General features: G+C 48.0%; 1 protein-coding gene across 2 annotated transcripts in view; it reads left to right on the top strand.

The window, feature by feature from the left end:
• ctdspla (CTD (carboxy-terminal domain, RNA polymerase II, polypeptide A) small phosphatase-like a) overlaps nucleotides 1-25,468 on the top strand; it is a 72,561-nt gene extending 47,093 nt beyond the window's left edge. Inside the window, exons 2-8 of one of the 2 annotated variants that reach the window (XM_056299161.1) lie at nucleotides 2,724-2,890; nucleotides 7,170-7,202; nucleotides 12,372-12,473; nucleotides 18,622-18,678; nucleotides 22,192-22,284; nucleotides 22,397-22,582; nucleotides 24,279-25,468. In XM_056299161.1, coding sequence (XP_056155136.1) covers nucleotides 2,724-2,890; nucleotides 7,170-7,202; nucleotides 12,372-12,473; nucleotides 18,622-18,678; nucleotides 22,192-22,284; nucleotides 22,397-22,582; nucleotides 24,279-24,404 — 764 coding nt within the window. In that variant the 3' untranslated portion in view covers nucleotides 24,405-25,468. The remainder of the gene's footprint in view (nucleotides 1-2,723; nucleotides 2,891-7,169; nucleotides 7,203-12,371; nucleotides 12,474-18,621; nucleotides 18,679-22,191; nucleotides 22,285-22,396; nucleotides 22,583-24,278) is intronic. The other variant, XM_056299162.1, reaches the window with a different exon arrangement.
• Nucleotides 25,469-26,354: the final 886 nt, after the last annotated feature.

The raw sequence follows: 26,354 nt of genomic DNA, 5'->3' as shown, positions 1-26,354 counted from the left end.
ATGCCAGCAGTCACTGGGCAACAGGCGGGGAGACACTGTTAAGACACTGTACAGGCCGTCAGTCCATCACAGGGCTGATATACATTCACACCTAGGGGCAATTTAGTACGGCCGATTCACCTGACCTACATGTCTTTGGACTATGGGAGGAAACTGGAGCACCTGCAGGAAACCCACGCAGACACGGGGAGAACATACAAACTCCACACAGAGAACGACCCGGGACGACCCCCAAGGTTGGACTACTCCGGGGCTCGAACCCAGGACCTTCTTGCTGTGAGGTGACCGTGCTAACTACTGTGCCACCGTGCCGCCCCTGTCTCTTTCAGCTATACTGTGTTTGATGAAGGCTGAATCTAGGAATGGATGATGTGTTGTTTCAGAGTTGACCGCTTGCACATAGCCATATACCCATAGTCACACTGCAAAGTATGCAATGTAAGACAAGTTGGGGCCATCGGTCATGTTTGGCTTAAGCTCTTATCGCTTGATAGAAATCAGAACCTAGCAAGGCCTGCCTTTTCATGCCACTATTGAATAAAAATATTCTAGTGCATCTGATGAATAATGTGATTTAGTCTAATTTGATGACTGTAAGACCAAGTGTGCCTGAGAACTATATGAATAAACTTGACAAGACAGGATAAGCATAGCTATGAATATAATTTGGGCGACTTTGTAAACTTTGTATTAGGGCTGGACAATAATTCAGTATTACTGTTTATTGTCTATTAATGGTGTTTTATTGAGAGGACATTTTGATATCGTGGTACATAATTGTGTTGTCTATATGAATGAATTTCTCCAAAAATGAGGTTTGAAATATTTGAAAACTAGTTTGGTATGATATTGTGCTTTTATCTTGTGATGGTCTTGCTGCAAGCAAGGTCAGATTGTTTTTTGTTTTTTTTCTTTCTTTTTTGGCATTCAGCAAGGAAAGCTGGAAGGGGAGATTTTCATTAAATATGATTGAAAACCATCAGCCGGGTGGGACCATAGACTGTATGAAAGGGACGGGTGTAGCGCCTGTGACACCACCCATTGGTTTCTGAAGGGGCGTTTTGAAGCCTAGACTTGTTTGACTTTATGCTTGCTGCCATATTGTCACGTGTTGGAGCCAGGAAATCCAAATTGGGGCAACAGGGTGGGGTGTGGGAGGAGCTGGGGGGAAACCTTGGGCTGAAATGCCTTTAACGTGCCACTTTTTTAATCCTTCAGCCATTTTCAAAACAATCTCTATCACACTTTGTGTCAGACTTGAAATTAGCGATTGAGACCCCAACTACTTATAGAAAAATGTATTGGCTTTGTTGTTGAAGGTACAAGTGTTGTGTTTTGTGGACTTGGAGAAGGCTTACAACTGTGTATCCCGGGGCACTCTGTAGGGGGTACTGTGGGAGTATGGGGTACCGGGGCAGTTGCTACAAGCCATCTGGTCCTTGTATAATCAAAGTGAGAGCTGTGTCCACATTCTCGGCACAAATTCAAACACGTTTTCAGTGGGTGTCGGACTCCTCCAAGGTTGTCCCTTGTCTCCGATTCTGTTTGTGATATTCATGGACAGAATCTCAAGGCGCAGCCAAGGTGAGGAGTGTGTCCGTTTTGGGAACCTCAGAATTGCATCTCTGCTCTTCGCAGATGATGTGGTTTTGTTGGCTTCATCAGAACGTGACCTCCAGCGCGCACTGGGGCGGTTTGCAGCTGAGTGTGAAATGGCTGGGATGAGAGTCAGCACCTCCAAGTCTGAGGCCATGGTTCTCTACTGGAAAATGGTGGATTGCTCCCTCTGGGTTGGGAATGAGTTGTTGCTTCAGGTGAAGAGTTCAAGTATCTCGGGGTCTTGTTCACAAGTGAGGGTAGCATGGAGCAGGAGATTAACAGGCGGATTGGTACAGCATCAGCAGTAATGTGGGCGTTGTACCAGACTGTTGTGGTGAAGAAGGAGCTGAGCCGGAAGGCGAAGCTCTCAATTTACCAGTCAATCTTCGTTCCACCCCTCACCTATGGTCATGAGCTTTGGGTAGTGACTGAAAGGGTGAGATCGCAGATACAAGCGGCTGAAATGAGTTTCCTCCATAGGGTGTCTTGGCTCAGCCTTAGAGATAGGGTGAGGAGCTCGGACATCCAAAGGGAGCTCAAAGGAGAGCTGCTGCTCCTTCGCGTCAAAAGTAGTCAGTTGAGGTGGTTCGGGCATCTGATCAGGATGCCTCCTGGGCGCCTTCCTTTGGAGGTTTTCCGGGCATGGTCAACTGGGAGGAGACCCTGGGGTAAACCCAGAACTCGCTGGAGGGACTACATGTCCAATCTGGCCTGGGAACACCTTACGATCCCCCAAGAGGAGCTGGAGGGTGTTGCTCGGAGAGGGATGTCTGGAGTACCCTACTTAGCTTGCTGCCACCATGACCCCAGAGAAGCGGCTGATGATGAGATAGTTGTTCAAGCTTGCACTTCTTTGTTGCTGCTTGGGTGGGACATTTTTGAGCTATATTTAAAAAACAAAACAAAAAACACTGTATTGATTAATTTATTTGAATTTAATATTTTGTGGATACTTGACTAGCTTTTTTAATAGTGAAGGTTACTGCCAAGAGATCTTGCAACAGTCCTCAGATTCAGAAGCAGCCGGTTTTGAAACATGTTGTCTTATTGAGCGACATCTCTCTGTGTGAGGCTGTTATGTTTGGTAAGGCCTAACATCTCTATTGGGTTATTTTCTCTTCCAGTCTCCCAGTCCAACAGCAGCTTAAAGAAACATCGGAGCCGGAGCATTTTCAGCCCCTTCTTCTGCTGCTTTCGCAACTACAATGACTACCATGTGGACCCGCCGACCCCCAACAACAAGACGCTGACGCTGCCCCCGCCGCCAGAGGAGAACGGCAGCCCCCCGAAGGTGAAGGCCACGCATCTGTCTCTATCTGTCTTTACTTTCTGAGTGTCGGCCGGTGTAGGAAAAGTTACCGAGGCGGCAGAGACGGTGTTTTGAGCGAGGGACTGAAGTGAGAAGCTGCACCATCTCTCAAACAGTCTTCTGGTTTCGTGACGGCCGTGCCAGTTTCACCTGGGGTAGCCGGTAATGAGTCACATTTGTTTTGGCCCTGTGAGAAGAGAAGCTTGCTAGGGTGTGCCTGTTACTGCGGAGGGCCGAGACTGAGGGGCCGTGCAGTCTCACTGAGCTCCCTCCACAAATTTTTCCAGCTGCTTCAAACCCGTTGAACCCAGAGGTTGTTTACCATCCACTGCCTGAAAACACGGGCATGCTTCCCATCGTGCATTCTTCGATATCCGCCTACACACACACACACACATGAGTATATTCAAACCACACAAACAAAATACATACACAAGCTTGATGTTAAAAAACGTAAATACACAAACATGGTCATGCATGTGCACGTACACAAGTATGCACACGTTGCGCAACTGCGACATACCTATGATAACATGTTTACACATACAGATGCTGCAGCACACACACATACAACACATGCCTGTGCACAATTTGTGCGCAAAGCCAAATAAACACACATGCACACACACAGAGGCACTCTTGTGAGCATGCACACACACACACACACACACACACACACACACACATACACATACACACACATACCTTGAAGTACTGCTGGTCCTTTAATCCCCATAAAGTGAGGCTTTGTGTGTCATGTGTGTGATGGATTGCTCCCTCTCCTTACACACACACACACACACACAGTCTGACCAGTGTAGTGAGTATGTGTAAAGGGAACCTTCTGCCCATGGAAAATGTGCCAGGGCTTCGGTCCCCCTCCACAAACACAGCCATCCGTCCACCGCCAAGGCAGGTACAGGAGCTATAAATGGTTCAGAATCAGATGACATTTCCTGTCGTGTTTACCTGGGGGTGACTCTTGCTCGGGGGGGGGGGGTGGTGGTGGAATATTTTGGTCCTTTTTACAGGCTCGACACATGTGGTCAGCGCTGACCCCCTCCAGACCCCTCCTCAACAAATGAGTTCCCATTAATTCGGAATGAACCTAGCAAACCTCTCCATAAAAAGCCTTGTTGTAGTGCTCGGCTGTTTTTTTTCCTCTCTCACTCTCACTCTTCTTCACGCTATCTCTCTCGCTCTCTCTCTCCTTCCCTCACTCTCTCGCTCTCCCTCACACTCTCTCTCGCTGTCTTTCTCTCCTTCGCTCTCTTGGTCTCTCTCTCTCCCTCACTCTCTTGCTCTCTCTCCCTCATGCTCTCTCTCTCTCTGGCTCCCTGACTCTCACTTTCCCTCATTCTCTCTCCCCTCACGCTCTCTCCTTCCCTCACTCTCTCGCTCTCCCTCACTCTCTCTCTCTCTCGCTGTCTCTCTCCTTCACTCTCTTGGTCTCTCTCTCTCTCTCCCTCACTCTCTCCCTCTCTCTCCCTCATGCTCTCTCTTGCTGTCTCTCTCCGTCACTCTCTCACTCTCTCTGTCTCTCTCTCCCTCACTCTCTCTCTTGCTCTCTCTCTCCCTCACTCTCTTGCCCCCCCCTCTCTTGCTCTCTCTCTCTCCCCCAGCAGTCAGTGTTGCTGGGTCCCTGGCTGGCTGTATTTGTTACTATGACGGCTGTGTTTGTGTTTTGTGTTTGAGTAAGTTGTTCTCACTCTCTTATCACACCATGTACTATATGTCTGCCCCCCTCCTCTCCCTCTCTCTCCTTGCGTTTGTCGATTGTGATATTGATGATATTGGCTTGGCAATCTTTCAGTCCTGTGATCTCGATCCCTCGATGTTTTTTTTTTTGCTTTCTGATATTACCCAAATCCTTTTCTGTCTGCACCTGACTCTCTCTCTCTTTCTCTCTCTCTCTCTCTCTCTCTCTCTCTCTCTCTCTCTCTCTCTCTCTCTCTCTCTCTCTCTCTCTCTCTCTCTCTCTCTCTCTCTCAGTCAATTCAATTCGATTCGATTCAATATTCGCTTTATTGGCATGACATGTTTTGTACATATTGCCAAAGCATGCAAAACAACAGCACAACACAACAATTATTATAATAGCAACAACAACAGTGATTATGATCTCCCTCTCTCTCTCTCTCTCTCTCTCTCTCTCTCTGAGCGGAAGTGCGAGTGAGCGTGCTGAGCAGACGCATGAGAGCGGTTGTGAGCGTTTTTCTATCTTTTTTGCTATTGTTTCCTTGTAAATATTGTACATAGTGTGTTTTGTAGGGTTACTGGTCTGGTTTGTGTATATAAGGGGGTTTCAAGGGGTTTTGTGTGTGTACGTGTTTGCGGTCAACCAGCGCCTGCTGGTCGGCGTGCTAAACGCCGGCATGGAGTTTACCAAACTCACCAGAGAACATGGTCTTAAAGTGTCGCCTAGTTTGCCGTGTTGGGTGGAGGACTGTGCTTTGGCAGACGGAGAGGTTGTGGGTCACGGCAGCGTTAAATCTGCTGCTAGGATGAACGGCACTGTGGTGATTTTTGTCGACGCTGTAGCCAAAGCACACAAGGTGGTCGAAGCAGGCGTTGTTGTTAATGACAGTTTGGTGTCGTGTCGCCGCTCACCACGCCGTCGACAAGAGTCACCGTTTCAAACATCCCGCTTTTCATCTCCGACTAGTTTTTGTCCAGAGAGCTGTCGAGATACGGAAAAGTAGTCTCGTCCATCAGGAAACTGTTGTCTGGCTGCAAATCGCCGCTGGTGCGACATGTAGTTTCACACAGACGACAGGTTCACATGATCCTGAACAAACAAGACCAAGACTTGGATGTGGCTTTTAGGACGAAGGTGGATGATTTTGATTATGTACTTTTTATAAACTCTGGGACCTTGAGAAGTGTTTTGGCTGTGGAGGAGAGGGTCATTTGGTTCGGGCTTCTCCTGAGAAACACCCCTCCGATGACAAAACGCAGAGTGAAGAAGCGAGAGGACACCAACAGAGTGAAACCAGGCAGAACAGCGAAGAGACAACAGAAAAGGGACAGAGTCCAGATTACACCGACAAAACTGAACCACCCAAACAGAGTGAAAAGTCTAAAAAGGAATACATAAATGTTGGAAAATAAGCACAACGTGAACAGGCAATGGCATCAAACACCACAGATGGGGTTGCAGAAGGCGTAGTGTTGAGCAGTGAGGAGGACTTGATGGAAGAAGAAAAAGTCTGTAAGGTTCCTGTACTGAAGAGGAAGCAGTCTGCTACAACGAGTGGCTCTCAAGCCAAAAAAAGGAGCATTGACAAGGGAGAGAAGCAGGCAGTACGAAGAGCAACTGTCTGGGGATGAGTTGAGTATGGAGGAAGAGGAGGAGGAAGGGGACTGTGGTATAGACAGCCGGGTACCTGTAGTAAAGAAGAAGCAGCCAGAGGTACAGATGTCTGAAGATGAGTTTGAGGAGGATGGTGGTGTAGACAGCCAGACTCATACTTCCTCCCAGTTGTCAGGAGTAGCACAGCAGGAGTACTACAATGCACGCCAAATTAAGAAATTATTGCAACAAACAAAGAATTTGAGAAATGTCAAACTTGAGGACTTCTTTGCAGACAAAGAATTGTTTCTGTACTGTTAAATCTCAGATGAGACACAAAGAAGAAAGGGGCTACACTGATCGGGAGATATACAGGTTAAGGAAAATAGTTGTGAAAATTAAACAAGAATTACAGCATGAAGAGTCAGAGGCAATATAAGACAAATTGTGTCCCGTCCTGGTCAATGTTGTTGATGATGTTTAAGATGAGTCTGGTTGATGAGGGTGTTGCACCAGGCGTTCTTCCTCCTACTGCTGCTGGAGGAGCCACTGATACATGGAACCAGGCTGGTTATCTATGACTGGTGCCTTCCAGGATTTCCCAGAAACTGTTTTCCTCCCCAACCATCACCCCGCAGCGCATAGTGGCTGCAGCAGGATTGGGACTCAACAACACCGAGGCCGTAGCTCAGCTACTCAGCATGAGGTCTACATGCTGCACAAGAGACTTTTTTTACAGCTACGAAGTAAAAACTGTCTGAAGGAGATATTTTTTACAAATACTTGTTTAGACTACTCAAATGTTTTTTGTTTTTCGTATGAGCTGGATTATTAAGAGATAATTGTGTTTGGGTATAAGCTGTTGGACTGTTGGACTCTAGCATATTTGGAATATATGTACTTTTTAAAACTCAAAACTCTCTCTCTCTCTCTCTCTCTCTCTCTCTCTCTCTCCCCCCCCCCCACCAGTGTGACCAGGTCCAGGTCATCCCTGTCCCCAGTGTACGTATCCCCAGTGTCTCGCCATCCGTCTCCATCTCGCTCCATCTCTTTGCGTTGCCACGCTCACCTTGCTCTCTCGCTCCGTGCATGCGGGGAGCGCCAGGCGCCGCCCTGCTTTTGCCAGAACATTCTCCCCCTTCTCCATTGTCAATAATCATAACGAGACCGCAGCGTATGTGCAACGCATGACTGCTTTATTGTAATCACATGAATAGGACGTAACATCGCAATTCCTGTTTCCTCTTGGGGCGTACCGTTCACACACAACACTGGGGGGGGGGGGGCTTAGACCAACAGCCCCAACTAACGTCTCCCTTTTTATAGTTAACAATAGCTCTTATATGACTGAGTCCCTGAGTACCTCCAGTTTAACAGTGACCACCTATACACTGAGTTTTAGTCTCTCAATAAGCCTTATTCTTTTCAGATTCAGAACCCCCCCCCCCCTTTCAACTTTTCTAACTTTACCAGAACCCAGAATCCAGTCCTTTCTATCGGTTCAGTCTGATTGGTATGTGTATATATGTATATATATATTTCCCCCCTTTTTCTCCCCAATTGTATCCAGCCAATTACCCCACTCTTCTGAGCCGTCTGGGTCGCTGCTCCATCCCCTCTGCTGATCCGGGGAGGGCTGCAGACTACCACATGCCTCCTCCAATACATGTGGAGTCGCCAGCCACTTCTTTTCACCTGACAGTGAGGAGTTTCACCAGGGGGATGTAGCACATGGGAGGATTACGCTATTCCCCCCAGTCCCCCCCCCAAACAGGCGCCCCGACCGACCAGAGGAGGTGCTAGTGCAGCAACCAGGACACATACCCACATCCAGCTTCCCACCCACAGACACGGCCAATTGTGTCTGTAGGGACGCCCGACCAAGCCGGAGGTAACACGGGGATTCGAACCGGAGATCCCCGTGTTGGTAGGCAACGGAATAGACCGCCACACCACCCAGACGCCCCCCCCCCCCCGCTAACCAACTAACTACCTAAGTAGTGAGCGCTGGTGACGTCACTGATGCCGCTGTGGAGCACGTCAACCTTGCATGTATTTACATTTGGGTTTCTCCCACTTCTGACACCATGTTTGTGTAAATAACCATAACGGAGACCGCAGCATATGTACAACGCATGACTGCTTTATTGTAATCACATGACTATGATGTAATGCCCCAATCCCTATTTCCTGCTGGGGTGTACCATTCACACACAACACTAGGGGAGGGGTTTAGACCAACAGCCCCATCTGACAGCTGCCCTGACATGGCCTTCTGGTGCTCATCTTCTTCCTCACTCACAGTTGGCCAACAAGCTGGATGAAATACATACGAGGGTTAGGCTAGAGTCTGCCCAAACACAACACAACACAACGCCTCTTTATCTGTTGGGCTGTTGGACGTCAGCCATTCCATGGAATGATATAGATCATGTTCAAGGCTCAGCGTTTTCGGTTTTTATTTTTCAAAGCCATCCAGCATGCCAAATTTCACCACAAGAGGACACTATTACGTAACCTCACACAAACAGGAACAACTTTTGGATCCATGGAAACATAAAATCCTGGTGAAAATCAGTTTTAACCGATTTGCTCCTTTTAAAAAAAAATCTGGGTATTTTTTGGTGAAAATCGGTAAAAACCGAAAACGCTGAGCCTTGCTCATGTTTAAGCTCGGCTCTTGTTCGTCTCAACAAAGCAAATGATCATCACATGATTTGCTCTCGTCCTGCCAATGGAACATAACATGAGAATCTCAAGGTCCCATTTAGTGATGAAGCAAATAAAGCAGTTTGACATCATTGTAGCAGGCGGTTTCTACAACAGCTTGGGTTAACAAAAGGATGACTTGCTGTAAAAGGCTTTGAATTAGAGTTTGTCTTTGTGTCTGTATCAAGAGCAATCTCATGGTAGTCATGTAGTTGGTGTCAGTAAACAGCTGTTGTTCAGGGATAGAAGTTCTGCTTTTGGATGATGAGTTTTTGTCTAGACGTTGACCACAATAGAAATTTGTTTACTCAAAGGCTGTTTTGTAATACTTTGGTAAAAATTGATAAAGGTGCTGTTTTGGAGTCTCTACGTTGCCTGTGGAGAAGGGTAATTTAGGATATTCACACTCACAGCAGTTGGCAAGCTCTAAACTACAGAACCCAGCAGCCACCTCTCTCCGTTGGCAGGAAGTGCATGCAGGGATGAGGTCTGCTCCCGGTACTGTTGAAATACATGGACAGATCAGTCCAAATGTCCAAGTCAGTCCTAGTGTTAATCCACAGTCCTATTTAGAATGCAAAGTCAGCACCGCAAACTGGGCATCCCTGCCGACATGATGAAGTTTTGTGATGACACCACAGTTTTTCTCCGTGGCACAGTGCTATAACAGTCACAGTGCTAAGTAGAATCACAGCACCATAAGAAAGCACATTAGTACACCTGAAACACGCAATTTTTTTTCTTTGGATTTTTCCGCCACTCTTCCGAGCCGTCCCAGTCACTGCTCCACCCCCTGGGAGGGCTGCAGACTACCACATGCCTCCTCCGATACATGTGGAGTCACCAGCCGCTTCTTTTCACCTGACAGTGAGGAGTTTGAGTAGGGGGACGTAGCCCATGGGAGGATCACGCTTTTCTCCCCAGTTCCCCCGACCGACCAGAGGAGGCACTAGTGCAGCGACCAGGACACATACCCACATCCGGCTTCCCACCCGCAGACATTGCCAATTGTGTCTGTAGGGATGCCCAACCAGGCCGGAGGTAACATGGGGATTCGAACCGGCAGTCTCCATAATGGCCGGAAACGAAATAGCCCGCTGTGCTACCTGGATGCCCTGAAACATGCAAATTTAAAACCAAACTTGTACTGGTTTATCACAGTAATTTTTTTTAAAATTCCAACACTGGGGTGATTTGCTTTTAAATATCAGTCAATAGTAGCATAAATGAATTATCAGTCATGAATTATCTTACTAAGATACTGTTACGCTGCAAAACACTGGTAACACATTTTTGTTATTGTAATTTCTTATTCTCCATGATTAAACAGAAATGTTTTGTTATCACAATGACATGTAATTGTGATAACAATTGAAACACTTTTTAAACAAAAAATTGAAAGAAAAAAAAATAAAACAAAAAATTGAAAATAAAATTGAAATTGTGAAACATTGAAATGTAATGACCTGTAATGTAAACAGTGGCATCAGCAGCATGGCTGTCAGGTGACTCTACGGTTGAGTTTAAACAGTTTGGGAAAGTGCCCCTGGGCTGCACCACAGAGTAAGGGTATTTGTCAGCATGCAGCCTGCTGTCTGATGAAAATGTCAAGGTCCCAGTCCCTCACCCGCCCTGCATGTGTGCATCACACTCAAGAGGCCCTCGCCGTGCCACTCCCAGCATCTTTGTTCATGGCTAATTCCATTCATGCAGCATGAGCATACCATGCCGTGAGAAGACACGATGGAGCCACTCTTGCAGACAACACATGCGACTGCCACGCAGAGAGGCGCCGGCCTGCGAAGCATCGCACCACGTAAAACCTCGTGCACACTTGTACGACTGGCAGAGTGCCTTGCCTTTACCCTACTATAGCTTCACTCTGCCCCCAGGAAGTGTATCGGGGGCCACATGACAGGACATACAATTTTGGTGTCCAAAGCCCCTTATGAAGTAAAACTAAAAATGTTTATAAAAAAAACACTGCTAATACTACTACTACTACTACCACTTTCAAAAATTCATCATTGTTATACCGTATGACGTTCTGATTGGTGTCTTCATAAGTCTCAATTAACACACTTAAAATACACTGTGTGAACATAGTAGGAGTGTAGTAGTAAGTAAATGATACTCTCATGAAGGTAAAAAATACTTTAATGTGCAGTTTTAACCTAGTTTAATTTTTGGTAAACCTGATTTTTCACTGGACCCAATGTGCTGCTGTGCACGTGTTCACCTGTACGTGTTTCTGTGTGCATGCATGTAATTGTGTGTGTGTGTGTGTGTGTGCTCATGCTCACAATCCCCCTATGGTTTCACCATCTGCCCGGTGCCTGTCTGTAACCTGAGGCCCGCCTGGCAGAGGACACAATCTGTGTCTTTGTTTCTTTACTGTGAAGCTCAACAACACCAATGGTAGCACAATTCCACGTCTTACACGAGAAGACTTAAAAATCTCAAAACCTCACACACCTGCTCATGTCTGGTCTCCAAACTCAAACATGTTGGGTGTTCTGGTGCATTCAGCCAGTGAAATACCGATTACGTCGGCTCAGGACGTTCAGAGTCCGAATCCGGCTTGGGACCTTTGCATAATGCCTCCCCCTCTGCTCTTCACCCTGCATTTCCTGCCCCCCAAAGCACCTTGTGAAATAAAACAATTATGTGTTTGGTAGGATCTGGTCAGTCCACATCAGTGGGTGAGTCAGATGGGTGATTGACATTGGATGAGTTAACCCCTCCCTCTACCAGATAATCTTCAACCACCGGTTTGGACCGAGCCTCAGATCAGGATTTCCTCGGATTGGCAAATTAAGGCATAAAACATCACCTTGATCATCCCCGAACCCGTGTTCAGCCTCAGGAGACAGGATGGGGCAATCTTGGCCTCATCAGTACACCCATAGAAACACATACAATTAAGAGAGAAGGGGCATCTGGGTACGTAGCAATCTTTTCCGTTGCCTACCAACATGGGGATCACCGGTTCGAATCCCCGTCTTACCTCCGGCTTGGTCTGGCGTCCCTACAGACGCAATTGGCAGTGTCTGCAGGTGGGAAGCTGGATGTGGGTATGTGTCCTGGTCGCTGCACTAGCGCCTCCTCTGGTCGGTCGGGGTGCCTGTTTGGTAGGGGGAGGGGTAATTGGGAATAGCGTGATCCTCCCACGTGCTAGGAAGAGTGGGGTAATTGGCCAGGTACATTTGGTGAGAAAAGGGGTGGGGGGCGGGGGGAGAAAAGAGAAGGGCCAGTCTACTCATAGGGCGTTCAAACACTGCCGCTTCATCTGAACTAATGTTAAACCATTGCTTCCACTGTGTGTGTGTGTGTGTGTGTGTGTGTGTGTGTGTGTGTGTGTGTGTGTGTGTGTGCGCGCACACACATTTGCATGCCTGTGTATTTTTTATAGCTTAGTCCCTCATATGATTGTGTGTGTGTGTGTGTGTGTGGTCTTTGCAGCCTCCAGCCACGTTCCTCCTGCCAGAGGTCAGCATACCAGACTATGGCAAAAACTGCGTGGTGATTGACCTGGATGAGACACTGGTACACAGCTCCTTCAAGGTACTCACAACCTTCCTTCTCTCTCTCTCTCTCTCTCTCTCTCTCTCTCTCTCTCTCTCTCTCTCTCTCTCTCTCTCTCTCTCTCTCTCTCTCTCTCTCTCTCTCTCGGTCACTCTCTCTCGCTCTCTGTCGCTCACACACACAAACACCCCCACAAATCCCACAGACACCCTCACCTCATTGAATATTCTCATCATATTGTTGGTTGTTGATGCTTTCATTCCCCAGCCTGAGGCGCTGGTCCTCGAGAGCTGATCTCTACTGTGAGGATGAGAATGATGATGCGGTGATGAAAAACACAACACACAACCGTGACGGTACCAACATTTTTAGATATATAGCTGTTACCAAAGCCCGTGTGCCATTGGAAAAGTTTTCTACAAAGTCGTCAGCAAAGTAGGTGTACAGTATACAAAATGGTTGAAAGCAAAAATAGCGACTTGGCTCGCTCACTAGTTAGCAGAGGATTTAACACGGCAACCACAGAGGATGGCTACCTGAAAACGAGAGCGACTGGAAATATTGTGACAAAGGCCACACGATGGGTTACCCGTGTTACAGTGAGCAGATGGCACACACTAAAGTCCATTCCATGGAAGAGAACCGCCGTGTAGTCTGGAATCTTGTGTTGTGCGTGGATTCCAGAAGACACTGGAAGCTCTCGAGTCGCACCGGGATCGATTGCCTTGGTCCAAAACCAGCTGAGCTGAGCTGGGTGGTGAGTGGGTATTCTCCTGTGAAGAACGAGGATTTTCCTCATGTCGTTTCACTCCTGTGCTGCTTCAGCCGTGTGTTCAGCAGTTCACACTGGCCTCCCTTGTCCTTTTTCAGAGGTTCCCTCAGGGGCCTTACCTTACACACCCCACTGACCCAGTTTAGTGCAAACACTTGCAGTTCTGTGTGTGTGTGTGTGTGTGTGTGTGTGTGTGTGTGTGTGTGTGTGTGTGTGTGTGTGTGTGTGTGTGTGTGTGTGTGAACCTGTCTGTTTGTTGGCAGAGATAAGAAAGTGAGAAAGGCGTGCGGAGAGCCTCAGGGCAACGTTGAAGGGAGCCTCAAGTTTGCTGCAGCTGACGCAGTCAAGTGTAACTATATATTGACTGACCCTGGAGAAATGACTCAAATGCGTTTCCACATGGTCCACACACTCTTTAGTGAGACACGCCCAGCAAAGTCACACTCCAACAGCACAGCACAGTTACACACCCACAAACAAATGGGTTTGTTCACGTTCTTTGTACTCTTACTTTGACTAGTGAATTTTTCTTAAGAAAACCCAGGACCAGGCGTCCGGGTAGCGTAGCGATGTATTCTGTTATTTACCAACACGGGGATCGCTGGTTCGAATCCCCATGTTACCTCTGGCTTGGTTGGGCACCTGTTCAGGGAGGAGGGGCAACTGGGGGGAATAGCGTGAGCCTCCCACGCGCTACGTCCCCCTGGCGAAACTCCTCACTGTCAGGTGAAAAGAAGCGGCTGGCGACTCCACATGTATCGGAGGAGGCATGTGGTAGTCTGCAGCCCTCCCCAGATCAGCAAAGGGGGCGGAGCTAAAAAAGAAAAAGAAAACCCAGGACCTGTCTTATAGTTCAAAGGATTTCTTTCCATCAGAAAACAAAATTGTATCTATTTTTTTCCCTCATAAAACTCTTCCACACACTGACGTCATCATACCCCGGGGTAAATAGAGCTATAGTCCACTCTTCCACACACTGACGTCATCATACCCAGGGGTAAATAGAGCGATATTCCACTCTTCCACACACTGACCTCATCATACCCAGGGGTAAATAGAGCTGTAGTCCACTCTTCCACACACTGACGTCATCATACCCAGGGGTAAATAGAGCTATAGCCCACTGACGGCAGTTTGACCTGTCGAGGCCGTTAGGCTAAAGATGGCGGTTCAGATGGCCTGGAGATCAAACTGATCAGTCTTTACTGTGACAATCCCAGTGATACTGTTGCACAGCTGCACACATGTTTAGCGAGTGAATGAGTGAGTGAGACATGAAGAACTGTATACACCCACACACAAACACACACACACACACACACACACACACACACACACACACACACACACCGTGCATGTGCACATGTGCAGTTTGCAATTCAGTTTAGATCACACAGCCAGCCAGATGAGAGAGGTGCTTATTGAAGCTGACTGATCTCAATGAGGACTCAGCAAACAAACACACAAACACAGTTGTTTTCCCCTCTCTCTCTCGGTCTCTGTCGCTCTCTCTGCATCTCTATGTCTCTCTGTCTCTATCTCTCTCTGTCTTACTCTCTCTGCATCTCTATCTCTGTCTCTCTATCTCTATCTCTGTCTCGCTCTCTCTGCATCTCTATCTCTGTCTCTCTATCTCTGTCTCACTCTCTCTGCATCTCTATCTCTGTCTCTCTATCTCTATCTCTGTCTCGCTCTCTCTGCATCTCTATCTCTGTCTCTACATCTCTCTATCTCTGTCTCTACAGCTCTCTGTCTGTCTGTCTCTCTCTCTCTACATCTCTCTGTCTGTCTGTCTCTCTCTCTCTACATCTCTCTGTCTGCCTGTCTCTCTCTCTCTCTCTCTCTCTACATCTCCCTCTCGTCACTCTCTCTTCCACAGCCACACTGCCCGCTCGCTCTTCCCTCCATCTCCCCATCTGTTTCTCCGTCAGAGGGTGGCATGATGTGCAGCTGTTGTCCGTTGACTCTGGAGATGGAGGGATTGAGCAGAGGAGCTGCTCTCTGTGCATCTCTTCATATTCTGCTCTCTCCCTCCGTCTCTTTCTCCATGTCTTCTCACCGCAAAAGTTACACCAGTTGCATCCATTTTTTTTCTTAATCTTTCGCCCCAGAGCTGACGAAGCTCCTCCCTGCTGCTGTGTTCTCTACAGCTGTAGCAAGTAGCCTCGCACCACCCAAATGTGAATTCTCTCCAAACTTTGGAACAACTGAACGGGCTGGTCTGAAGCATTAAACATTGTCTGGGTGCACAGGACTGACTTTGGTGTTAAAAACACTCAAGAATGACATTATTAACATGAATAAATAATGAATAAATAATAATAATACTAATATTTAAATAAGAATATAATCATAATAATAATAAATTAATACATAATAATACATAATACTTTATAATAAATGATTATTAATAATAAACAATAAATAATAATGACACCTACAAAGAGAAGCATTTTCATGATGTTTGGTCGTTTAAAATGCAGTTAAATGCAGCCGCTGTCTGGAGGGAATGACCAGAACAGGGTGTCATAAAACAGGGTGAGTGTCCCTATCAGTCTCTGGGTGAAATGAGTGGACTGATCACGTGACCTGTGGAACTGCATAGTCCCGCTGTTGCGTCACCCAGAGGAGCGAGGCACCTGTGAGAAGGTCCTCTCAGACTGTCGTCTGTGGAGCGGACATACGAGTCACATCGACGGGTGACTTTGTGGAAGGTCAAGGCTCCTCGCTCATTATTCTTACAGCAAACACCCCCTCTACTGGATGGTGCTGTCCTCAATCCTCTATCTGGGGGTTCTGCAGGTAGTATCTCCATCACAGTGTTCAGTAATCGTCTTAACGTTTGTGGTCTAAGGTTTTTGGGGGTTTTTTGTTTTTGTTTTTTTGGGGATTTTTCTCCCTTTTTCTCCCCAATTGTACCCGGCCAATTACCCTACTCTTCCGAGCCATCCCGGTCGCTGCTCCACCCCCTCTGCCGATCCGGGGAGGGCTGCAGACTACCACACATCTCCTCCGATACATGTGGAGTCACCAGCCACTTCTTTTCACCTGACAGTGAGGAGTTTCACCAGGGGGATGTAGCGTGTGGGAGGATCACGCTATTCCCCCCAGTTGCCCCTCCCCCCTGAACAGGCGCCCGACCGTACAGAGGAGGCGCTAGTGCAGCGACAGGACACATACCCACATCTGGCTTCCCACCCGCAGATACGACCAATTGTGTCTGTAGGGATGCAAGACCGAGCCAGAGGTAACACGGGGATTCGAACTGGCGATCCCCATGTTGGTAGGCAACAGAATAGATCGCCATGCCACCCGGATGCCCCCTGTCTTAAGGTTTTTTTTGTAATGTACAAACAACTTCCTGTACATTGCGTCCATTGACCTTTCACAGCTTGTTCATAGTTTGAAACTCGACTAATACGTTCACATGCACCAGTGAATCAGAAGACTGGGGTAAAATCTAGACGTCTTCATCGTGTTACCCTGGCTCTGATTTCACCGCCACGAAAATACATCGCACCGAGCCCTTTACATAACTCTTCCTTTAGTGTTATATAAAGGCCTTACGTAACCTGAGAGAAATACCTTCATCCGTTTATGATCACCTCATCAGCATGTATGGAAAGTATACCCTGTGGTCAGCATATGTACCATACTAAACCCTGTCCCACGGACCACGCTAGTCAGACGTAGCAAGGCACTTAACTCAGGATTAGGCTTAGTTCTTGTTGTAAAGTGTTAATTTACATTAACGTAAAAGTGTTTTTATAGAAATAATAATTTTCCTTATACAGCTGTTAAAGGTACAGTCCGGGAGTTTACATGCAAAAAAAGAAAATATCCATTTTGATACTTGAGACAACAGCCAAACCGCCAGTATCAGAATCAGTAAGTCAAATGGTTAAGTGTTAGGTGAGACTTCTACCGGGGAAACATTACACAGGAAGTAACATTTCATATCTTCACCATAGCAGCCAAACATGGAAGAACAGGGCAGGAGGAACTACGTCAGCACGGCACGGCGGCCCGGTGGTTAGCGCTGTCATCTCACAGCAACCAGGTTCTGGGTTTGAACCCCGGGGTTGTCCAACCTTGGGGGGTCTTCCCAGGTCATCTTCTGTGTGGCGTTTGGATGTTCTGCCCGTGTCTGCGGTGGGTTTTCTCTGGGTGCTCCGGTTTCCCCCACCATCAAAAAGACATGCGTGTTAGGGTTAATACTCCTGTCTGTGCCCCTGAGCAAGGCATGGCAAGACGAACTGGAGTTAGTCCCCGGATGCTGCACGGTGGCTGCCCGCTGCTCTTAGCTATACAGCTAGGATAGTTAAATGTAGAGAGGAATTTCCCCACGGGGATCATTAAAGTATCTCAAAATAAAAATAAAAAGATCAGGTTCAACCACGTCTTTTTTTTTCTTGGTTTTGGTGGTTTTGGCGGTGGGGACGGGGCAGAGGAAACAGATCTAGTAACTGTTTCATTTGGAGTGGATTTGTAGTGATCAAGCTGTACTGTAATCACCAGCGTAGTCGTAGCTGAGGTAAAGTTCAGTGATCATTTTCAGGACTGGCTTTAGGTCAGAGACCCTGTGAGCCTCAGAACCTGCTCTGACTCCAGCAGCTGGACTGAGCCCACCAGCAGGCGACTGCCCTGCTGTTCTGGAAGTGTTTTTATATTCCAGAACAACAAGAGGTGTTTGGGGGATTTTCTCGCTCCATCGCTCTCAGGATCTCTGGCACTCCTCCTCTGCCAGAAGTGACGGTGTCTTACCTCCTACTGAATCCTTTCATCCTCTTCACTGTGTCTTCCTCGTTTCTGCCAGATCCCTCCATAGACTCTCTCTCGCTCTCTCTCTCTCCCTCCACTCGCTCTCGCTCTCTCTCGCTCTCACTCTTGATCTCTCTTTTGCTCTCGCTGTCCCCCCCACTCTCTCCCTCCCTTTCTCTCTCTTGCTCACTCTCTCACTCTTTCCCTCTCTCGCTCTCTTGCGTTCCCTCTCCCCCCTCTCTCTCTCCCTCTCTCTGTCTGTCCCCCCCTCATCTGTGTTCCTTCTGTTGTGAAGATGACACAGGTCAGACAGAGGTAAACCAGGTACTGATGTGGTCCAGATGTGGTATGTGTTGTCAGCCAGCTGTGCTGCAGGCTCTCCCTGGACCCTGACACGGAGTCCTTATAGAAGTGCTCTGTGATACAGAGCTCTGCAGCAGACACACAAAGCCCAAAGCCTCCACTGTTTACCTTCAACCACTCACAACAACATTCACAACAACATTCTCCCTGTGTCTAGTTTTTCTTTATTTCTTTTTGGATTCCAAAGGCCGGCCTCGGCAGGTGGTTGGGCCGGGGCACTGTCACGTTCTGTTCTGCACTGGAAATGCTCTTTTCTGGAACATTCCTCTGAATGTTTCTTTTTTTTTCCAGCCCATCAGCAATGCAGACTTCATTGTTCCTGTGGAGATCGATGGGACTGTTCACCAGGTACTGTATCACCGAGCTGGAGGACATCTGGGACGGAGGCAGGGCCAGGGATGTGTGTGTGTGTGTGTGTGTGTGTGTGTGTGTGTGTGTGTGTGTGTGTGTGTGTGTGTGTGTGTGTGTGTGCCTTTGGGTGATGCATTATTTGTCTCTCACAGCATACTCATGTGACATGACTGGGGGCATCAGACAGATGATATCAAGATACACAAGTGTCTTCATTTAAGAGACTTCCCATCGCATGGATGGAGAACTGTGATGTGATTATCACTCTGTTAGTTTATTCCATTCTTTATTCAATCCATTTGATCTTATCATATCAAAGCCAGTGAGCGAGGGATCAGAGAGCAAGAGAGAGAGGACAGGGGGGGGCAGAGAGAGAGAGAGAGAGAGAGAGGGGACAGGGGGCAGAGAAAGAGAGAGGGGAGGCAGAGAGAGGGGACAGAGATAGAGGGGGGGCAGAGAGAGCGGGGAAGCAGAGAGAGAGAGAGGAGGCAGAGAGAGGGGGGAAGCAGAGAGAGAGAGAGATTGCTTAAATTCTGGGTGTACCTTAAATCAAGTCCCCATGACACATTGCCATTTAAAGCATTTCAAATCCAGGAGCTAAGAACGAGTCCCCTCAGCCAGCTGGTTGTGAAACTAACTGACCCCGTAACCACTAACACAGATGAGTATCAGACTAGCACTGCTAACCAACCACAGATTAGAGGAAACCACATCATCACACAATGCAAACACTCATATCTGGAACACTGGGACATAGAAACCAAATTACAACACAAAGCAGAATGTTGTCGGGCCCTAAAAAGAGAACACAAACTGGCTGACTGTCTGTCCACTGTCAGAGATAGTCAGCAGAGACACATCCTTACCAAGTACAGGCTCACTGACCACAGTCTAGCCACTGAAAAGGGCAGACACGCAAAACATCTTGGCTACCAAAAGAGCAAAGAATATGTGGTCACTGTACAGCAGGTGAGGTCGAGACAGAGATGCACTTCTTGCTAAATTGTGAGAAATTCCAGAACATAAGAGAAAAATACCAGGAGACATTCGAAAACCAGATTCCAAATGTTCTGCTCCTGGATGAGAAAGAACAATGACCACCTATTTTAGGAGAGGGTCAAAGGTCACATCTTGTGGCACAACATGTGTCAGAATGCCACAGCCTAAGAGTCAGTGAGTGACCAAACCACTGTCAGTTACTGTCAGTTGCTGTTCAAGAGCTGTTCTATGTTTCTGCCAGTTCTGCCTATTCCTTTTTCTGTGTATTTATTTATTTATTTATTTAATTTCATACTCCGTTGACCTGTGTCACTTGTCACCTGCTTTAGCAACATTGTAATTAATGCAGTCATGCCAATAAAGCATCACTGACTTGAATTGAGAGAGAGGGGACAGAGAGGGGGGGCAGAGAGAGAGGGGGGACAGAAAGAGAGAGCGGACACAGGGGGGGACAGAGAGAGAGAGGACACAGAGAGAGGGGGGGCAGAAAGAGAGCGAAGGGGGGACAGAGATAGAGGGGGGCAGAGAGAACGAGGGGGTAGAGAGAGAGAGACGGGACAGAGAGAACGAGGGGGTAGAGAGAGAAAGAGAGAGAGACGGGACAGAGAGAACGAGGGGGTAGAGGGGGGGCAGAGAGAGAGAATCAGGTTGCTCTCTGTTTGATTCTGTGTTTGGACTCTGTGCTTCACCGGAAAGACGGCCAGGTTGGGACTTGACTGTCATCAGGAAAATGAGGGCTTCAAAGAGTGATTAAGCATGCCTACGAGAGTGCTGAGGAGATGTGTGTGTGTGTGTGTGTGTGTGTGTGTGTGTGTGTGTGTGTGTGTGTGTGTGTGTGTGTGTGTGTGTGTGTGTGTGTGTGTGTGTGAACGAAAGTGAGAAAGTCAACACATTGACATGCATCATATGTAGTATAGTCACGTCTAGATGTGACATGTGTTTATTTTCTGTCACAGGAAGTTCTCTGAACCTCTGTAGAAAGTAAAAGGGATGTGGGTTTCTATTCTGTGAGGCAGCACCAACAGCCCCAACTGCTCTGTAGCCGTCACCTGCTTCAAGTAATCCAGGATAGGCTGTCTGTGTCCGCTCCGGCCTATGCTCGATTACTTGCACTGGGAGGCGGCAAACAGTCCACAGAAACCCGAGGAAGAGGATGGAGCCGTGCCACACGAGGAGGAAGTGGATGTAATTGCTGGTGTCTGAAATAGTTTTATGAGCTGTCACAAAATCAGAGGAATGGGGTGCCTCCGTAGCCAAATGGTTACAGTGCATACCACATGGTCACATGGTGGCAACCATCCCCAACCATCCCATCGAGTCCAGCCGGCCACCATTGTTGCATGTCATCCCCCTCTCTCTCTCCCATTTCCTGTCTGGCTTTCACTGTCGCTGTTTAATAAAGGTAAAACAATTAGAAGTTGTGACTTCAGGTCGTAGCAAGTGTTGGCGTGCAGAATCTCTGGAAAAAGAATTTTCCATTGGAAAGAAAAAAAATTTGTGTCCCAGATAGCAAAATTGCTGTGACCCAGACCCGTCCCACGCTGGACACTTTCATCCGGCCCACACACTGTGTGGAATGATGGCACTTGGGCGGGTCTGCTCCTGTCTGCCAGATCTAGGCCAGAATCAAGCCATAGCAATGCCGCATGTGCCACATATTTGCCAAAGGTGGCCCATATTTGTGTTGTCATATTTGGGCCATATTCACCATTTACCACACGGGCCACTTCAGGGTCACATCCAGATTACATGTTGCCCACAGCACCGCATCTTTGCCAAAAAAGGCCTACATTTGATTTGGCATATTTGGGCCATATTTGTTATTTTACATGTGGGCCACTTCAGGCTCTCATCCACTTTGTCAGGGCCAGAAGGCCATCAGTGCTGCATCACTGCCTAAAGTGGCCTACATCCGGATGCTATCTGGCGTATGATTTGCTAAAACCTGATGTAACGAGCATGAGTGACTAGACTTGCTAGCCCTTGGCTAACGGGTTGGACTCTTTAGTTGACTGGTTAGCGCGGTCACCGTGGTGCGGGCGACCCGGGACCCGGGTTCGCGTCCTGGCTGCGGCGATTCCCGGCTGCTCCCTAAATTCGCTACATTGGTGTCAGCAGTGGGATGGTGAGACTGTGCGCCCGGAGGCGTAAGGGTGCTGGTATGCTGATGCGCTTCCCGAGGGAGGGGGTGGTGTAACGATCATGAATGAGTAGACTCACTAGCGGTTGGCTAACGGGTCTGACCCTTTAGTCGACTGGTTAACATAGTCGTCGCATTACACTGTAGCGAATTCAGGGTGCAGCCAGGAACCACTGCAGCCGGGATGCGAACCCGGGTCTCCCGCACCACGGGCGACTGTGTTAACCTGTTGACTAAAGGGTCCGACCCGTTAGCCAACCGGCTAGCGAGTCTAGTCACTCGTGATCGTTACACTGAGATATTGTCCAATGTAATTTGTTGCGTTCGTCATTGTGTATTTGACTGTGTGTGTGTGCGTGTGTGTGTTTCAGGTGTATGTGCTGAAGAGACCCCACGTGGATGAGTTCCTCCAAAAGATGGGGGAGCTGTTTGAATGTGTTCTCTTCACAGCCAGCTTAGCTAAGGTCGGTCCCTCGTCTTGTTAGCAGTAGAAATGGATGGCTGGGTGAGTGGGTCACCGGGACGCCTGCGCACGTGCGCTGTAACAGTCTTGTGTATTTTTCGTTAACCTCTCAGTACGCTGACCCTGTGGCGGACCTGCTGGACCAATGGGGGGTGTTCCGCGCCCGGCTCTTCAGGGAATCCTGTGTGTTCCACAGGGGAAACTACGTCAAGGACCTCAGCCGACTGGGCCGTGAGCTCAGTAAAGTCATCATCGTTGACAACTCGCCCGCTTCCTATATTTTCCATCCGGAGAACGCGGTGAGTCGCCGTCTGACGCTTGGACAAAACCGGTGATATGGATTCTGTCGTGTAGTCAACACTGACTGGCAGAAGATGTGACTTACATCCCTGCCGGCTCCCTGCAAGTTGTGTTTCCGGCGACACCCAGCCAGATGCAGTGCTGGTGTACAAACCATAGACCTAAATATTTGGACGTTAGTGTAATGGTCTGCTGCACCAGCTGAGCACCTAGTCCAGATTCAGTGGTGTTGACAATGGAGCAGTTGTGATAGGAGTATGATTTTGTGGTTCTTGGTCCTAAAAATAATTTTAGGTTAGTTATGCACCTTTTCCACTACATGGTACCGGCTCAACTCGACTTGCTTCTGTGTCGTTTTTCATTACTGTAACAGTACCCCCTCAGTGTAGCTGGTCGTCATAACGACACCTGGTTTTCAATTTCAAAATGTACTTTTAAGATAACTCCGCTTCGACCGCTTCGGTATTTAAAAATGCCGGACGATATCCCATGTGCACATTGGTGACGCAAAATGACGCAGTGACGCGTTTCTCTCACCAGTCAGAGGTCTGCATTGGTTTTGGTACCCGCTCCAGGTTTTTTGGAACCTCGACAAAGGTGGTACCAGAAAAGTGGTAACAGTTACCAAAATGCCGGTACTTTCCGGTAATGGAAAACTAAAAAAGGTCGAGTTGAGCTGGTACCATTTCGTGGAGAAGGGGCATTAGAGATACAAAAGGCATCAGAATACATGTCTGAAGATTATCTTTAGACTTGAAATTGCCCATTGCTACACATGGTGTGTGAGTTATTGTATGTGGGAGTCTTGGGATGCACTGGCGACCTCTTCCAGGATCTCTCCCTGTCTTGTGCCAAATGCATTCTGAGATACAGCCTCCAGTCCCCCGAAACTCTGAACTGGATTAAGTGGAGTGGGTATAGAGAATACATGAATAAATTTTCTTCAGTCTATATTGTTCTGTAGATCTACATCTCTCCCTCCCCCCAGTCAGCTACAGAGCTACCTATCCCGGCGCCGGCTGCTGTAATGATGATGCTGAGTGGCTGTAGCACACAGTGCAGCACCATCTCAGAAGCAGCGCCGAGCTCGTGACGGTGCTTTGCACCGTCTCCAGTTCTGTGGCTTTTTTCCCCCCTCCCTGTCGAGGAGTTATACAATGGTTCTGCCGCTCTTCAGGCCTTTGATGAACCTCCTCATCAATTATTTACACAAAACTCCCACAAGTCCCTCACTTGTGATGCAACAGCTTTACATCAGGTTTTTTCTCCATGTCTTTCCTGCTCTCCTCTGCCTTGATCAGATACTTAAATGGCGGGTTGCACTGCCACTCCAGCTTTCTCTCTCCTTTTGTCTGTCTGTCTCTCCTTTTTTCTGTCTGTCACGCTATTCCCACCAGTTCCCGCTCCCCCCCGAACAGGTGCTCCGACCGACCAGAGGAGGCGCTAGTGCAGCGGCTAGTGCACATCCCCACATCTGGCTTCCCACCCACAGACACGGCCAATTATGTCTGTAGGGATGCCCGACCAACACGGGGATTCGAACTGCTGATCCCCATGTTGGTAGGCAACGGAATAGACCGACCTAGATGCCCCCTGTCTCTCTCGTTTTGCCTGTCTCTCGCTCCCTCTCTCTTTTGGTTTGTCTTCTACACACACTGTCTTTGTCTTAATCTGTCTGTCTGTCTCTCTCCACAGGTTCCGGTGCAGTCGTGGTTTGATGACATGACGGACACGGAGTTGTTGGACCTGATCCCTCTGTTCGAGGGCCTCAGTAAGGAGGAGGATGTGTACAGTGTATTGCAGAGTCTGAGGGCCAGGTAGCAGACAGCGGCCCGTCCGGCCTCCCCTCCCTGTCCTGCGCCCACTATACCGTTCAGAGGCCTCATCCCACAACCACACCCGTGGCTCAGGTCTGCTCCTCCCAAACTACACATGGGAGTCGTCCCAGAGCTCCCGAGGAGACAACAGAGCGAACGTTCTGTGTTATGTTCACGTTCAAACCCGGCACGAACAAGTAGGTCACGACTGCCTCTGGATCCTGGACACTTATCAATGTATAGGACTTCAGACCTATATGGGTGAGAGAGGACACTACTGTATGTACATACCTATATGTTTCTAAAAAACATACATGAAGTAATTTTTCTATCAAAGAAAGGAGGTTTTATTATTCTATCTAGTAATATTTTAGTTACCAAAAATCAACAAATACACACGAAAAAGTTATTTGAGTGTGAGGTGAGGGGAGGAAACCCTCTGGTTTTTCTGTTCAGCTGTGCTATGCAGGTTGTCCTGATTTTCTCGTAAGCCTTTCGTTGGAATAACTGTGATTTCTCCTGTCATACAGAATGAAGTGCCTTCATTACTGTGTCTGTGTTGCTGGGGTTCGGGAGTGGGCGACATATTCTTATGCTGCATATTTACTTAACGCTCCAACATCATACAAACTAGATCTTTAAACCGAAGTGGGAACAAGTCTGTGCCAATTGTTATTTACAAAAATCCAGAGTGGGTATTTTCCGGAAATCCCCATTCAGCAAGCCAGCCTGTTACACCTCGACGAATTTTTTTTTCTCTGCCTTTAAGTTTTATGACACATTTGTTTGTTAAATTTAACAAATATTTTTTTACAGTTCGGTGTGAAAATAGCTGTAAATTGATACCCCTGAGGTAGATTGAAACCCCCACACTTGATGATTCAAGATATAAGTAACCCTTTAAAATGACACGTCTGTCCCGTCGACAGTTAGTTACTGTGTGAGGAAAATACTATGATTAGCGTAGATGATATGAAATTCTATTTATTGGGGAAATAGGGTGGGTGAACTGTAAAGAATGCTGTTGAAATCGTACTGTACGACATTATTAAAGTTGCAGGTTTGCACAATCGCAGTCTGCGCCTCAGTGTGTTGTTCTTCACTTTCAATCCGTCTCTGAAAGACTGAGGGCTCTAGTTTCCGGGTCATAGCACAGTCGAAGGCGCCGGCGCTAGTTCATGGTGCAAGTCGGCCCAAGGTGTGGCCGATGCTTTTTTGCTAATTTCGGGACATGCTGAGCTGGCAGGAATCGGGCACAACAGAGGCGCAGTTGAAAAAGGTTTGGATTAGTAGGAATAAATTATCAGTGGGAGTGGGGGGGGGCTGTTTTCAATTACAGCCAATCAGATCAGATCAGCTCTTCTCATTCCCTTTATCCAGCCATCCATTATCCAAACTGCTCATCCTGCTCTCAGGGTCACGGGGATGCTGGAGCCTATCCCAGCAGTCATTGGGCGGCAGGCGGGGAGACACCCTGGACTTAATTATTTATTTATTGGATTTTTTTTTTTATCCCCAGTTGTATCTGCCCAATTACTCCACTCTTCCGAGCCATCCCTGTCTCTGCTCCATCCCCTCTGCCGATCTGTGGAGGGCTGCAGACTACCACATGCCTCCTCCAGTACATGTGGTAGTCTGCAGCCGATACATGTGGTAGTCAGCCGCTTCTTTTCACCTGACAGTGAGGAGTTTCACCAGGGAGACGTAGCGCGTGGGAGGATCACGCCATTCCTCCCAGTCACACCCCCCCCCCGGAACAGGCGCCTGACCGTACAGAGGAGGCGCTAGTGCAGCGACCAGGACACATACCCACATCGGCTTCCCACCCGCAGACACGACCGTTTGTGTCTGTAAGGACACCCAACCAAGCCAGAGGTAACACGGGGATTCGAGCTGTTGATCCCCGTGTTGGTAGACAACGGAATAGACCGCTACGCTACCCGAACGCCCCCTC

The sequence above is a fragment of the Lampris incognitus genome, chromosome 19 (assembly GCF_029633865.1).
Source record: "Lampris incognitus isolate fLamInc1 chromosome 19, fLamInc1.hap2, whole genome shotgun sequence".
Lineage (NCBI taxonomy): Eukaryota > Metazoa > Chordata > Actinopteri > Lampriformes > Lampridae > Lampris > Lampris incognitus.
The sequence above is the reverse complement of the archived record's forward strand: the minus strand, read 5'-3'. Positions and strand labels throughout refer to the sequence as shown.